Source organism: Mauremys mutica, chromosome 6, assembly GCF_020497125.1.
Source record: "Mauremys mutica isolate MM-2020 ecotype Southern chromosome 6, ASM2049712v1, whole genome shotgun sequence".
Lineage (NCBI taxonomy): Eukaryota > Metazoa > Chordata > Testudines > Geoemydidae > Mauremys > Mauremys mutica.
In genome coordinates, this window is record NC_059077.1 from 116,858,702 (window position 1) to 116,875,816 (window position 17,115).

The 17,115-nt window shown below is 44.3% G+C and overlaps 1 protein-coding gene across 3 annotated transcripts in view; it reads left to right on the top strand.

Annotated features, from left to right (window-relative positions):
• PLPPR1 (phospholipid phosphatase related 1) overlaps nt 1-17,115 on the top strand; it is a 195,752-nt gene that overhangs the window by 120,898 nt on the left and 57,739 nt on the right. For all 3 annotated transcript variants that reach the window (XM_045022157.1, XM_045022158.1, XM_045022156.1), the window contains one exon: nt 15,830-16,018. In XM_045022157.1, coding sequence (XP_044878092.1) covers nt 15,830-16,018 — 189 coding nt within the window. The remainder of the gene's footprint in view (nt 1-15,829; nt 16,019-17,115) is intronic.

Consider the following 17,115-nt stretch of genomic DNA (forward strand, 5'->3'; position numbering starts at 1 on the left):
GGTCTTTGCATTCCGCTTGTTGGAACGCAGCTCCGACAGCACAGACTCCTCGCCCCACACACCGATCAGATCCAGGACTTCCTGGTCTGTCCATGCTGGGGACCTCGTTCTATTCTTGGATTGGCCGGACTCCTCTGCTGGAGAGCTCTGCATCGTTGCAGGTGCTGCGGAGCTCGCCCCGATGTCCAGCCAGGACGTCAGATTCAAAGTGCCCAGACAGGAAAAGGAATTCAAATTTTCCCGGGGCATTTCCTGTGTGGCTGGTCAGAGAATCCAAGCTCCGACTGCTGTCCAGAGCGTCAACAGAGTGGTGCAGTGTGGGATAGCTCCCGGAGCTTCTAAGTTCGATTTGCATCCACACCTAGCCTAATTCGAGCTAGCCATGTCGAATTTAGCGTTACTCCACCTGTCGGGGTGGAGTACCGAATTCGAACTAAAGAGCCCTCTAGTTCGAATTAAATGGCTTCCTGGTGTGGACGGTTGAGCGGTTAGTTCGAATTAACGCTGCTAAATTCGATTTAAAGTCCTAGTGTAGACCAGGCCCTAGTCTTGTGCCGATTCCCAAGGAATTTAAACCATTAAGTTGCATTAATGTTAATGGGAGCTACAGATCTAATATCCTCACACCTCAATGGGAGAATAGACTTTGTAGCAGTTAGAAACGTAGAATTGTAGGACTGGAAGGCATCTCGAGGGTCATCTAGTCCAGTCCCCTGCACTCAAGGAAGGACTAAGTATTATCTAGACCATCCCTGACAGGTGTTTGTCTAACCTGCTCTTAAAAATCTCCAGCGACGAATCGTAGAATCATAGAATATCAGGGTTGGAAGAGACCTCAGGAGGAGCAGGACCAATCCCCAACTAAATCATCCCAGCCAGGGCTTTGTCAAGCCTGACCTTAAAAACCTCTAAGGAAGGAGATTCTACCACCTCCCTAGGTAACCCATTCCAGTGCTTCACCACCCTCCTAATGAAATAGTGTTTCCTAATATCCAACCTAAACCTCCCCCAGTGCAACTTGAGACCATTACTCCTTGTTCTGTCATCTGCTACCACTGAGAATAGTCTAGATCAATCCTCTTTGGAACCCCCTTTCAGGTAGTTGAAAGCAGCTATCAAATTCCCCCTCATTCTTCTCTTCTGCAGACTAAATAATCCCGGTTCCCTCAGTCTCTCCTCATAAGTCATGTGCTTCAGCCCCCTAATCATTTTTGTTGCCCTCCGCTGGACTCCCTCCAATTTTTCTACATCCTTCTTATAGTGTGGGGCCCAAAACTGGACACAGTACTCCAAATGAGGCCTCATCAATGCTGAATGGAGGGGAATGATCACATCCCTCGATCTGCTGACAATGCCCCTACTTATACAGCCCAAAATGCTGTTAGTCTTCTTGGCAACAAGGACACCCTGTTAACTCATCTGCAGTTTCTTGTCCATTGTAACCCCTAGGTCCTTTTCTGCAGAACTGAAGATTCCACAACCTCCCTGGATCAGCATCTGGATTGGATGGACTTGTAATTATCATATTGTCTCAATCTTTCTCATTATCCATGTTTTTGGAACGTGTTCCTTTTTACCAGTCAACCTCCAGAATATTGAAATTCAGGCTGTCTTTAGAAAGTTAGATTTAGACTCATTTAAGGCCAGAAGGGAACATTAGATCATCTAGTCTGACTTCCTGCAGAACACAGGGCTGAGAATATTCATCTCCTCTGGGGCGAATTAAGACAGGATTTGACTCTGCCACCACATGCACACACACATGATGCTTTTCGCTGCTCCACTGCATTGTGTGGGGATGGGGATGGCGCACTATACATGCCCTGTGTGGCAAGATGTCCTCAGGTTGCACTACAGCTTGCATTAGTTGTAACTATTGCCAAGGTGCTCATATGGCAGGGCAATTAGCTCTTGTATAGCTAAATTCATACAGTATTATTATGCACTGTTGAATGGTTGCCATTGCCATCTCCTGGACAACATCCAAACTGCTTCCCTGTGCATGTTAAGACATTTCTGCTAAGAGTTAAATGAGGCTCTCCTTTAGCACAAAGAACAGGGCTCTCTTAGGGTGACCAGATAGCAAGTGTGAAAAAACAGGACAGAGGGTGGGGGGTAATAGGAGCCTATATAAGAAAAAGCCCCATATATCAGGCCTGTCCCTATAAAATCGGGACATCTGGTCATCCTAGGCTCTCTTCTTTTTGGAGCAGATGATGTGAGTCCCATCCTTGCTGTCCCAGCTGGCCATGGCTGCAGCACACTGATGCCATGAATTTCCTAGGTGACAATGGGCTTATTCCACTACAAGTAAACTTGTACTACTTACAAGCACTAGCTCCGTCCCAGTTTTTCATACCATGTCCCAGGAAATTCTTTAGGATGCTTGAAATGACCTAGGGTGAAATCCTTGTCCCATTGAAGTCAGTGACACGGCTCCCACTGGTTTCAATAGGGACAGTTTTTTTTGCCCCAGGTTTATTTCATTAACAAAAACATTTAATTATTTTTTTACAAGTAGGAAATGTTTCTTCAAGAGACATGGATACACAGCCTCGAACTTGCTCTGTACTTACTAGGAACAAAGAGTCCACTGGAATATGAGTACAGTGTGATGAACAGTGTTTGGGGTGGCAAGGAAAGTCAAATGAGTGTGGATACTATCAAAGCTGCTCCTTTGCTCAAAGTGACCGTTAATGACACTTCTTTGGTATTTCATGATGAGCTCATTGAGACAGTCAGGGTATGTCTCTACTGAAGCTGGGTGGACATACCTGCAGAAGCTCAATAAGAGGCCCCAGTCAGTTACACAGCATGTTGTATCTTTACCTCCGAATGTGAAACACATGAATCTGACATTGAATTAGAAATAGATCATTCAGGCCAGTACTTTAGTGTAGATTATATTCTACATTACTTTTAGCCTGTGCGGTTTTAAATGACTCAAACACTCTCAATGTCAAAGATTCTTTCGGCATAACATCTCCTAGTTACGGCCTTTCCTACCCGTCCACACAGCTAAAACTCTTGTCCAGGCTCTCATCGTCTTTCATCTTGACTACTGCAACATCCTTCTCTCTGGCCTTGACAAATGCAACCTTGCCCCACTCATCTCCATTCAGAATACTGCTGCATAGATCACAGCCTGCGCTTTGACCGTGTCATCCCCTCTTTGAATCCCTCCACCAGCTCTCTCTTCTTTATCACATCAAACATAAGCTGTTTGTCTTCACTTTCTTGGCCCTTCATGACCTATTCACACCAAACCAGTCCTGTCTCATTCGTTGTCAGGATGTTGACTCCTGCCTCCGATCGGCCCATGATGCCACCATCCATCATCCACTTGTTAAATTTCAAACAAGCCCCTTTGTGCTTTCTCCCATCCTGCCCCTCACATTGGCATATCGTGCCGACTAGTATTGTCTCATTGTTTTCTTGATTAGGATAACATGAGTACTGTATTGACTTCTGCACCCGTACAGAGCCCTGTTGATTGCACTGGGGCTTCACATGGATCAAGGAATCTACCCATGTATATGAGCTTGCAAGACTGGAGCCTAAATTAATTGCTGTTTCTAAAGCTTGGCATCAGCAATGTAAGGACTGTCATTATACTGTACAAGAATGTAGTTCAAACACAAAACTGTCTCACCTTTTGTAGTCTTGTAAATCACCTGATTATGTTGTGAGCCACCATAATTGGCAATACAGTTACTAGGCGATTGTCTTATTGGGTATTAATTCTTTCCAGTAGAGAAAACAAATAATGCACAATGACCATACAAGGCTTAGTCGTGTAATAGCTGTAAATCCAATTAATAAGCTTGAAACAAGGGTGGACTGTAACTTTCCACTACAGCCCAAGCTGTGTTTGCGTGTGAAGGAAGGAGCACATGTGGCGTGTTCCTGAGAGAGCTCTCCATGGTACTTGCACATTCTCCATTACCACACAATCTGAGGGTATGTCTACAGTGCAGTTACAACCCTGTGGCTGGTCCCTGCCAGCTGACGCAGGCTCGTGGGGCTAAGGCTGCAAGGTGGGAGGATCCCAGAACTCGGGCTGCAGCCCAAACTCAAACGTCTGCACTGCAATTAAATAGCCCCACAGCCCGAGTCCAGCGAGCCGAGTTAGCTGGCACAGGCCAGTGTCTAATTGCAGAGTAGACATACCCTTATTGTCTCACAATCTTTAATGTGTTTATCCACGCAAACATCCCTGTGAAGCAAGGCAGTGCTATTATCCCAGAGAAGTGAGACACAGAGAGACGTGTGTACATGTACACTCTGAGCTGGGGGGGTGAGGGGGGTAATTCCCAGCTCAGAGATAGTCCCATGCTAGCTCTCACTGAGCTAGCACACTAAACACAAAGCGTAGGTGGAAAGGGCAGGAAGGGCTGGTCATTCCGAGTACATGCTGTGTGTGACGGGTTCAGTCAGAGACCCCCCTGGGACTGTCACCTGATGGGCTGCAATTACCTCTGAGCCCGTTTTCCCTGCCAGCCGGGGACTCCAGAATCCTGTCTTGTTGAGCCAGACACGCTAGCCTGCTGCAACACAGACCCAGGGTCTGGTCCATGCCCCCAAAGCTGCAAATTTAACTGAAAACAGCTCAGTAGGTTACATGTCCCCAGCACCCAGACACCCAGTTCCCAATGGGATCCAAACCCCAAATAAATCCATCCTACTTTGTATACACCTTATACAGGGTAAATGCATAAATTGTCCACCCTCTATAACACTGATAGGGAGATATGCACAGCTGTTTTCTCCCCCAGGTATTAATCACTTACTCTGGGTTTATTAATAAGCAAAAGTGATTTTATTAAATATAAAAAGTAGGATTTAAGTGGTTTCAAGTAGTAAGACAGAACAAAGTAAGTCACCAAGCAAAATAAAGCAAAAACACGCAAGTCTAAGCCTAATACATTAAGAAACTGATTATAGGTAATATCTCACCCTCAGAGATGTTCCAATAAGTTTCTTTCACAGACTAGACTCCTTCCTAGTCTGGGCCCAATCCTTTCCCCGGGTACAGTCCTTGTTAGTTCCAGCAGGCATCTCAGGTGGCAAGCAGGGGCTTTCTCATGATGTTCTGTTCCACTCCCTTTTATATCTTTGGCACAAGGCGGGAATCTTTTGTCTGTGCCCACCCCTGCTTCATCAATGGAAAAGTACAAGGATTAAGATGGATTCCAGTATCATGTGACATGGTCACATGTCACTGTAAGACCCCTAGCCTCCATTCTTCCTGGGTTGGCACACATGTACACAGGAAGGCTTGCAGGTAAATAAACCATTTACAACCAATTGTCCTAGTCAATGGGAGCCATCAAGATTCTAAACCATTATTAATGGCCCACACTTAATTACAAGAGGACCTCGGAGTTATATTTCATATTTCTAGCTTCAGATTCAAGAATGATACATGCATACAAATAGGAGGAATATATTCAGTAGTTTATAACCTTTATTATGATACCTTACAAGAGACCTTTTGCATAAAGCATATTCCAGTTACATCATATTCACATTCATAAGCATATTTCCATAAAACATAGAGTGCAAACTCCCACTGTGTATCTTGGAGGGGTATGTAGTCCTGCTGCTCACACCACCCTCACCTACCCACTGTCTTTACCCGCTAGCTCGATCAGAGCTAGTGTGGGTATGTCTCTGAGCTGGGAACTATACCCCCATCTCAAAGTGTAGACATCCCTTAAGTGACTCCCTCAAAATCACCCAAGAAGCCCAGAGTGGAGCACTGAATTGAACCCAGGTTTCCTGAACTCTGGGCTGTTGTTATTATTTATTACCGTATCACCTAGGAGCTCTAGACGTGGACCAGGATCCCACTGTGCTAGGTGCTGTACAAACACAGAACAGAAAAACCGTCCTTGCCCCAAAGCGATTACAATCTAAGTACAAGACAAGAGAGAACGGATGGAGCCAGATAGTTGGGTGAGTACAAGAAAACAATGAGACAATATTGGTCTGCATGACAGGCAGTGGTATCAGCACGCCAGCAGGCTAAGCTTTTTGCAGGCATCATGGCAAATGAGTTTTAAGGCAGGCTGTGAAGGAGGATAATGAATGAGTTTTATGGATGTTTGTGTCGTTCGTCCCAAGCCTGAGGGGCAGCATGGGCGAAAGCATGAAGGTTCTTGTTTGAAAATTTAACAAGCGGGTGATGGAGGCGGGTATCATTGGCACATCGGAAGCATCAATTTATATCTCAGTAGCAAATGAGAGATGATAGGTAGGGTAGGGGTAGGTTGTTAAGAGCCCTTAAAGTGATGACAAGCATCTGATGTTCCATCCAAGGAGAAGGGAAAGCTAGGGGAGGAATTCAGAGACGGGGTGACATGGTCTAAGTGACAGGTTAGGAAAATGTTCTTTGCAGCTGTATTCTGAATGGCTATGACGAAGCAAGATTGCGGTTGTCAAGGAAAGATGTTGCAGTAATCAAGATGCGAGAGGATGAGAGCTTCCATCCTTCCTCTCAAGGGAATTTTGGCAGAGTCAGCCAGAATTCTTTCCAGGGCTTTGGGGGAATGCGCGCAAAGGTGGCAACTGAGTAATTCTAGCTCTAATGTTACTAAAGACGTCACCCTTGGGCAGACATCCACCCTGGAAATATACATGCAACTGAAAAAGTGGCTCTAAGCCTGGACACAATCAGACAACCTTAACTAGAGCTATTACTGCATGTGCCAGCTATAATAAAGTGTGTGTGTACGTGTGTGTGTGTACATGCGCACACATCTGTACAGAGATAGAAATTTTATTTTTAAAATGTGAGAATAATACTAGCAGCCTACAAAGGCTCCATTCTTTCAATTAATTACCAAATCAGGGAAACACTAGACTGTGTAAAGCACATATGGGGGCAGCACAGTCACATACAGTGCAAGAAGTAAACATTTACAGTGGGCTTTTCTTATCCAAAGCCCATTGAAATCACTGGAAAGACTCCTATTGACTTCGGTGGGCTTGGGTACGGTCCCTAATGTACCTTAAAATAAAAACAAGGGGCTATTTTACTGCCTTTCTTTCTTTAATTAGTATTTAATTATATAGCCCAGACTCTAGTATCATGCAAGATACTTTCAGTATGGCTTTGGTGCCCATATTGAGGATGCAGTAACATTTGTCTATTTCAAGGAATCATGAACGTTTCATTGGGAATTGGTTTCTCACATGAAGCTTTACTATTAACAATACTTGAATTGTGTATTTGAAAAAAACCTCAAAAACCTTTCAGTGCTCCAGTTTTTTTTTTTTACTTATTCCCCAAATGTCCTTTAAACACCCAGAAAGCACAAGAGAATAGGGGTGGTCTTGTGGTCAAGACACTGACACGGAACTCGGGAGAACTGGATTTAATACCTGGCTCAACTACATATGACCTTGGGCAAGTCATTTAATCTCTCTGTGACTCTATTCCCCACCTGCAAGATAAGCATGATAACACTCCAGCACATGGTTACTCTTGTCTGGTTAGCTATGTACCCTTTGGAGCAGGACTGTCTGTAAGGTTGGTCTAAATGCACATGTTGTACCAATGTAATGATATCAGTTTGGAAAGTTTTAGAGCAGGACAAAGGTGCTTATATAGGTAAAGCTCATGAAATAATATAAGCATCTTTATATGAGTGTCACTGTAACCAACTAAGAGCTGCACCAGTGTAAGGCCTGGTCTACACTGAGGGGGGATCGATCTAAGATACACACCTTCAGCTACGAGAATAGCGTAGCTGAAGTTGACGTATCTTAATCGACTTAGATTGACTTATTTCGCGGCCTCGTGGCACGAGATTGACAGCCGCCGCTCCCCCGTCGACTCCGCTTCCGCCTCTTGCCCTGGTGAAGTTCCGGAGTCGACGGGGAGCGCGTTCGAGGATTGATGTATTGCATCTAGACGAGATGCGATACATCGATCCCCGATACATCGATCATTACCCACTGATCTGGCGGGTAGTGTAGACATACCCTAAGTATCTCTTTCTAAAACAGATACAATTAAATTGGTCCAAAAACTGTCTACCAAAAATTGGGTAGGTATTCCCTCATAGTGCATTATGCATAGTGCATAGCACTATGTTGCCTTGCTCTTAATTGGTGCTATCGTAGCTATAACAACAATAATTTAGGCAGGCAGCGGATCTTTGAGGCTATCATCTTAGATAAATATTGACTTCCTTGTCAGCTATCTTTGAAATAATCCCCTCTTTGACACAGACACAGAGAATGTCAGATTCCCATGGTTTGGTAAATAGACAGGTTATTTTTGGGGAGTGGGCTGTGGACACGGGGAAGGGGTTGTACTATCTTTCAAGCGTGGAATCTCCATTCTAGATACCAGGCCTGAGGCTGGGATTTTCAAAGGGGCTGGTTGGCTATCAATAGAAGTTAGGCAGCGTTACTCAGTAAAGCCCAGAATGGGGCAGCACATTTTAAAAGGAGAGGAGTTTGTAGATTTGGAAACCATGGCAGTAATTTATGTGGCCTTTTATTCCATTTTGGAATGAAATTGATTAATACATTTCTTTTACAAGTGTAGCACATTAGTACACTAAGCAAGACAAATTAAATAATGGACAGAATGTTTAAAACCCATTTTATTTGCAACGTGCAAACAGAATGGCAAGTTAGCAAATGGCAAATTATTAGGATGAGTCATGCTTCTAGTTCCATTATTGTGTTGTACTGCACTGCTCTAATTAGTCATCTTGATATGGAGGCTAGGTTGGCATGTGTATTTTAAAGTGTGGTTTCACTTTTTAAATAACGATTATTATTAGAGTTAGATGGATTTTATGTGCTGTCCATCACCAAAATATCTGAGTACCTTAATAAAATTAATAGGAATAACAAAGTCTCTAGTGCACTTTGTGGAGTCTTCATATTATCATCAGATTCATTAGGTAAGCAATTTCAGACTGGATCAGTACTTAGGAGACCACCGAGTTGCTAGAGAAATTGTAATTCAGTCGGTAGATGCTCTTCTTAACGGGTCAGTCCCTGAATATGATGCTAGGGGTGCTATGCCACTGGAATGCTGCTTTTCTGAAGAGATGTAAATTGAAATCCTGATTACTTGTGGCCATTTAAAATGAAATATCTCATGGCTCCTTTCACAGAAGTAGAATGTTTATTCCAGTCTCCTGTCCTCATGCTAGGTTGGATGATTATTATTATTATTTATTTTATTGTATTTATTTGCTGCCTAAACTCCCCTTGCAGTTATCATGTATTGCTCATTAAATGCTAACAGAGTGATTGGTGCTGTACAAGACCCAGGAGAAGACGTGGTCCTTGCCCTGAGGTGTTTCCATCCTAAGTAGTTGGAGAACACAAACCGGACACAGGAGACTCAGAGGAACAGGAAGTTTGCCCCTCCTTTTGCTGAACAAATGAGGGTGCAGCTTCCAATGCTGAAAGAGGATTTTGTGCAAGCTAACGATATAAGAACTGCCCGTGCCAAGGCCCCCTGTGTTGTGCAACCCCTCTGGTTCTCTTGGCTCATTTGCTTCCTGCAGTGCCAGAGCTCAGCCACCAGCCACTGTGCTTGGAATTCCCCGTAGTGGTGAATTCTGTCAGGTGGAAGGGGGAGCACTTGGGTTAATATTGACTCTATAAGTATTAAGTGGCTCTATGACTGGGTGGTAAGATGCACATAGAGTAGAAGACAATCAAACCCATCCCCCCCTCCTACCTAGTCTCCTAGTGTCAATGCTGATTCCTAGGGCGATGAGGTATCTAGTGGGAAGAAAAAAACAATACTACAAAGCTGGCACTTCTCCCTCCTTGCCTTCTGTGCAATGCAGATCTCCCCTTGCAGATGGAGGTGAAGATCTGAACTATAGCACTGGCATTTCATCAATTCCTATCCTAGTGATCGTCGCCAGCTTTCAACGGGGTGGGATATCCCCAATTTGTGTAGAGTTAGTTCCTCTCCTAGAAGGCTGCGTTAGTGGGGCAATAAAATGATAAGCATCTTCGCTGTTTTGAGCTCTCCGGGGAGACTTGCTCATTTGTCAGTTATGTGGATTTCTGGTAAAGCAGATGGCTCAGCTCTCATTGGTTGCAAGGTGATCTATTGTAAAGTCTCAGATTTAAGGACTGTCACTCTGTGACACTCTGTACCTCGGGGGAACATCCTGCCACCCCCATGTTCATCCTTATAATATGATTGTGTGGTATCCAATGCAAAGTTTGTCATGTTGGAAGGCTCATGATGCACTAAGCATTGTTGTTATAGTAATGTTATAGGTTGTAATTTCATGTATATAGTTATGAGGCTGAAAATGTGTCCTGATGGCTTAAAACAAGCCCAGGCAAAACTCTCCAGGAGCAGAGGAGCAGTTCACACCTCATCAGGGCATGTATGGGACAAAACCAGCCTAACCTCACAGGAACAAAGGACACTGGCCTAGGCAGCAACAAAGGATCTGTTGGACTCTCGAGTGAGTCACCCCCCTTCCCTTGATCAGTTTGGGACTGTGATGAGATAATGCTCCCCTCACTCTGAAGGGGTGGGGGCAAAGCCAAGAGGGAAGAAAGAACATGATAAACATGAACATCTCCATCTTCAGCCACCACCACCAAGTGACTGAAGCGCTGATCAAAGGGGAGAGCCTGGCTGAAGGGCAACCAGCCAACCTGTGGTAAGAAGCATCTCAGTTTGTAAGGGCACTCAAAGTGTTAAGGTCAGCTTAGAATGTGTTTTGCTTTCATTTCATTTGACCAAATCTGACTTCTTGTGCTTTGACTTATAATCACTTAAATTCTGTCTTTTGTAGTTAATAAATTTGTTTGCTTATTCTACATGAAGCAGTGCGTTTGGTTTGAAGCATGTCAGAGACTCCCCTTGGGATAACCAGCCTGGTACATATCAATGTATTTGTTAAATTGATGAACTCATACAAGCTTGCAGCATCCAGCGGGCATAACTGGACGCTGCAAGAAGGAGGTTCCTAGGGTTGTGTCTGGGACCGGAGATATTGGCTAGTGTCATTCAGTTGCTTACTCAGGAGTTGGGGGTTCTCACAGCGGAGCAGGGTAAGGCTGCTCCCAGAGTTGAGGATTGGAGTGACCTAGCAGATCACCAGTCCAGATAACACCAGGGGAACATCACACACTCACCCAGAGAAAGCAAACTAAAAACTGCAGAAAGCAATGACTTTTAAATTTTATATCAGTACGCTAGCATTCAACTTAAAAATGAGGAAAAAAGTGAAAAATATGTGTGTTTCTGAGAATTAAATAAAAGTAGGGCCCTACCAAAGTCACAGCCATGAAAGACATGCAATGGACTGTGAAATCTGGTCTCCCCGTGTGAAATCTGGTCTTTGTGCGCTTTTACCCTATACTATAAATTTCACGGGGGAGACCAGTGTTTCTCAAACTGGGGGATCTGACGCAAAAGGGGGTCACAAGGTTATTTTAGGGGGAGTCATAGTATTGACACCCTTACTTCCACGCTGCTGCCTTCAGAGGTGGGTGGCCAGATAGTGGTGGCTGCTGACCAAGGGCCTAGCTCTGCAGGCCGCAGCACAGAAGTAAGGGTGGCAATACCATACCTTGCCAACCTTACTTCTGCGCTGCTGCTGGCAGCAGCTCTTCCTTCAGAACTGGGCTCCCGGCCAGCAGCTGCCCCTCTCTCTGGCCACCCAGCTCTGAAGGCATCGCCACTGCCAGCAGCAGCGCAGCAGTAAGGGTAGCAGTACTGCAATTCCGCTACAATAACCTTGCGGCACCTCCCCACCCCCACAACTCCTTTTTGGGTCAGGACCTCTCCAATTACAACACCGTGAAATTTCAGATATAAATATCTGAAATCATGAAATTTGATTTTTTTAAAATCCTATGACTGTGAAATTGACCCAAATGGACCATGAATTTGGTAGGTCCCTAATTATAAGGATTAATTACCAAACTTCATTCCATTTGATTAAGCCTTTAAAAAGGAGGCTATGTTGTTACCAGGGTTTTCAGAACCCGTCTAGGTGGTGTTAAGAATAAATCAACAAGAACTCAGTGATTCTGTCTGATCGAGGATTAAATGCAAGTCAGCATGCTCTTGACTAACACTGCAGTTTATTAGATTTAAGCACACATGAACATAAGCAATAGCTTTAGAACATCCCAGATATTTACCTAACATCTGGAACGGTATTGAGGTTCTCAGAGGCCAGCTGCTCACCCACTGGGGAGAAAGGGTATCAGGAAAAACATCTCTCAAGATGGCTTCAGAGGACTGCTCCAAAGTACACTCTATTAGCTAATCTTTTATAAGTAACTTCTACAAAACACATAGGTCATAATGACCCCTCCTGGATCATCACTTTTCCTAACTTTCAAATGTCAGAGGTGTCTAGACTCAAGGCTTTCCACCCACCAAGTTTCAGTCTCAGTTGTTTACTTGTCTGTCTCCTCTTCCCATTCTGATTAGCAGAAGCTGCCAGCTAGATATAGAATCATAGAATACCAGGGTTGGAAGAGGCCTCAGGAGGTCATCTAGGCCAACCCCCTTCTCAAAGCAGGACCAATCCCCAGACAGATTTTTGCCCTGATTCCTAAATGGCCCCCTCAAGGATTGAACTCACAACCCTGGGTTTAGCAGGCCAATGCTCAAACCACTGAGCTATCCCTCTCCCCCCTTGCTTCTGAAAGCCTGTCTCCAAATTAACCCTTAACTATGTGGTGGTTTATTTCATTACTTCAGGGTAGCTGAATGCACATAATATGGTTGCAATTAACTTGGTTGCTTTCTGGGGTATACACGCCCCTCAAATCTAGGGCAAAGTGATCTGCCTGTACATGGAACCCACATTCTGTGATCAGCTAAAGTGGATGCAGCTAATTCGTGCAGCTAATTGTTATTTCTGCAAGACAAAATAATGTGGGCCTCATGTATGCCATAGAATTAACCCCTGGCTTCAGAGTTGTGCTCCTGATCCTTAGCTTTCATTATGAAAAATAAATTGTGGGAGGGATTTTCAGAAGCCATCATAGAAGATTGGGGTTGGAAGAGTCTAGTCCAACCCCCTCCTCAAAGCAGGACCAACCCCAGTTAAATCATTCCAGCCAGGGCTTTGTCAAGCCGGGCCTTAAAAACCTCTAAGAATGGAGATTCCACCACCTCCCTAGGGAACCCATTCCAGTGCTTCACCACCCTCCTAGTGAAATAGTGTTTCCTAATATCCAACCTAGACCTCCCCAACTGCAACTTGAGACCATTGCACCTTGTTCTATCATCTGCCACCACTGAGAACAGCCGAGCTCCATCCTCTTTGGAACCCCCCTTCAGGTAGTTGAAGGCTGCTATCAAATCTCTCCTCACTCTTCTGTTCTACAGACTAAATAAGCCCAGTTCCCTCAGCCTCGCCTCATAAGTCATGTGCCCCAGCCCTTGGCGTTGGCTTAAGGGATATGATAGTTTCACCTGTTGAGTTCAGTGGAACCAGGGTTTGCAAATGTACCTTACGTTTTTAGCCTTCATGAATGTGAAGAGACTGAAGATGTGACCTGAGTGGAACTGATAGAGTGATATCTGCCTGAGTATGCAGAAAGCTTGAAAAAATATCCCGAGAGGTGTGAACCACCCCATATATCCTAATGGCTTCTTGTCATTTTTAGGTTTCAGAGTCCACCTCCAGCATACTGACAACTGAAAATGCAGGGACAGTATAAAGGAAACTGAATTTAATGGAAACAGAAAAAACACAAGGCCTACAGCACGGATTAAATTATTCATTTTCATATTTAATTCAGTTATGTGAACACTTGCCAAATTTGAATTTAAACTGCTGTAGACCTGACAACTGCCTCCTACCTGCTGTATCTAGCCGGGCCTGCTTTTGGTCTGGCATCTGTCAAACACTCCACATCTTTTGTGGCTCCCTTGTGCATCCTTGACAAAATGTGTGTGCGCAGGGTCAGGCCAGGAGCTAGATAGATGCACAAATATCTTGTAAATGGCTCTTTGTGGAAGAATTGCAAGAGGGGTATAGTAAACGGCTATTCCTATAATCTTGCAACACTATATTTTCAATCCACTGCAAAGTGACTTTAAAAAAAAAAAGACACATTAGGATTTGGGTTTTATTCCTGCCCTGATTTTTTTCCCTAGCTCACTACTAAGTAAGTGGCTTTGCATTCACTACACCTCTTGAAACATACGCATAACTAATGTGCCTCCATTGTGAAAGATGATTGTAAACAGGATCCTGGATTTTGAGTTTCTGTTGCTTTGCACCTCGTGCAGGCATTTGTGGCAGTACAAAGTGGGTGTGAAATGCCACCAGGTCAGCATGTGTTCACACACAGTGCAGGGTGATGAAGAATCAGGCCTGCTTTGTACTGAATGGTGCCACTAGTGGTCCGGCTTTGGGTTATCCAGCTTTTGCTCCTGCACAGCTCTGATTGAAAGAGCATTTTGTGGCGCCTTTAATGTGTTCACAAGACAACATGATGATGTTAAAAATGATGTGCTGGATTCAGGATGTTGTGCTAATTGGTCCCATCGCAAGCTGGCGGAGAGGCCAAGCAGCGAATGGGTTTATCCCAGTGGTTCTCAAACTTTTGCACTGGTGACCCCTTTCACATAGCAAGCCTCTGAGTGCAACTCCCCCGTATAAATTAAAAACACTTTTTACATATTTAACACTATTATAAAGGCAGGAGGCAGAGCAGGGTTTGGGGTGGAGGTTCACAGCTCGTGACTCACCATGTAATAACCTTGCGACCCCCTGAGGGGTCCTGACCCCCAGTTTGAGAACCCCTGGTTTATCCTCTCACTTCTGTGGCATAATCCCTCCTGGTCAGGGCTGAGGGAAGTGGGGGTCAGCAATTTGGGGAGGAGCTTGCACTGCTGTGGCCCTGTCAGATCTGTGAGGGGTAAGTAGAAGGCTTCAGTCTCCAGGGCTGCCAAGCCAGCATTGTTCGCCAGCAAGACATTATCAAACATTACAGTGAAACAAAAAATGAGACCGGGATGGATCCTGGTGAAATAAGCATGTTTAAAGGAGCAGACTCAGCCCAGGGTCTATGCTGGAGCAGACCCTGAAAGGAATCCTAGTAGTACAAAAGTAGGCACAACCACCTACCGTTTGCTAGGAAAGGGAAGGAGGAGCTGTAGAAAGTGTGAAGCCCGGAGCAGAGAAGTGGTCACAGAAAGAGCTGCTGGGAGGCAGGCTGGGTCCATTGTTCCTCTTAGCAGATGTTGGGCTCCTCCTGAATAGATTTTTAAAGCTTCCCTTGTAAGTGGCAGCTCCATGAAAAGGCAAACTCGCTTTACCTGGAGAGGAGTCCCCATTCTGGGCCACACGGGGCTTCACTGGACTAGCACGGTATATACTCTCCCCTGCACTGGCTGAATTCCACAGCTTTTGGTCTTTTGGCTTTTGGTCCCCACAACCTTTGTTCTTTCAAACGCCTCCCCACCCACCAGTATGCATTGATTTTTAGGTTGTTGCCACCAAAGTGTATGGTTCTGCCTGCTGTCCTGTTAGTTTGCATGGAACGTCGCTGCTGGTGACACTCATACGCCTTTTGATAAAGTAGCCGCCAAAGCTCCAGTCCCTCTGTGAGCCATGCTGCAGACCCACTTCGATCTGAGACATTCATTAGTGTCGTTTGCCAGAAGGTTTATGTAACAGATGTTACAAAGCAGAGAGAGAGAGAGATACACACACACAGAGCAATACTGGAAGAGCTGTTGGGGTGATGGAGGGAGGATATTCCGTGGGACTAAAGTAGCTCAGAGACGCAGCTGCATCTGCTTAACAGCAACTAATGTCTCTGTGTGACCATGCTGTATTTTCAGCTTGTCATCATGGCTGGGACCGTTCTGCTCGCCTACTACTTCGAGTGCACTGACACTTTCCAGGTGCATATCCAGGGTTTCTTCTGTCAGGATGGAGATTTGATGAAGCCTTACCCAGGAACAGAGGATGAGAGCTTTATTTCACCTCTGGTGCTGTATTGTGTGCTGGCTTCGACCCCGACAGCTATTGTAAGTATAAAACACTTTCATTCTTCAATGCTGATGCAGAAAAAGAAAAAAAAATCCCTGTAATCCCTGATTTTCCTTTTCCCCTCTCTTCTTTTCAACTGTAATTGATGTATGATTCTGTTGTAGCAAAACAAAGAGAGCAGACTTATAAAATCCACATCAGTTATCCACAGAGGTTCTGGTTAATTCTAATAATTAAAAAAAAGCCAGATGAAGCTGCCTGCAGTTTAAGAATGTACAGTAGCTCGCTCACTTTAATAGTTGGCTATGAATTGCATGGTTTCCAGAGAGGCCCCAAATGCAAAGATTATGTGTTCTTGGCAATAAAATAACCGTAATAAGATTTGAATCAGATCTGAAATGATACAGCCAGGACTATTTGCTACTATACTGAATGGACTGCTGAGGGCTCAGATGAAGGGAAAGCTGCTTTATAACAGTTTCTAGTTATTGACAAGAGCAAATGTGCTTTATTTTTATGTGTGTCACTCTCTCTCTCACACACACATACAGTTAATTCTCTTCTTTACCTGCTTTTCTTTTAGGATCGCACAAAACAGTAAAATCAGCCCCCGTGCAGTTATATCTGCTAAAGCCGTTTTCAAGTTGCAGGACGCCAAAAGCTCTAAACTGCTTCTTAAAGTCACTCAAATCTCAAAACATTGTGTTTCTTCTTTTTTTGCGCAAAAAAATAACAAATATAATTAATAGCCAGCTTTGTTAATAATCTAGCTAAATTAATGCAGTTTAATTAGATAGTGTCCTTTTTGTGTGTCTTTTTTTCTGCAAAGTTAACTCGTATATGTGAATCTTTAAGACAGGTGATTGCAGAAGTGTCTGTCATTACATTTCTTGGGGTTTCTTTTTAGTTTATTGCAAATTTGGGATTGTAATTGAACTAATAGCAGAAACAGACAATATAGAAAATAATCAGAAAAATAAGGGGAAGACTTTCAAAAGTGGCTAAGGGATTTAGGTGCACAAGTCCTACTGAAAGCCAATGGGACTTGTATGTCTAATTCCCTTAGGCACTTTTGAAAATATTCCCTACTAGCAATTGTATTTTCTGCATTAGCACTCCAGGCACAATAGGTAAT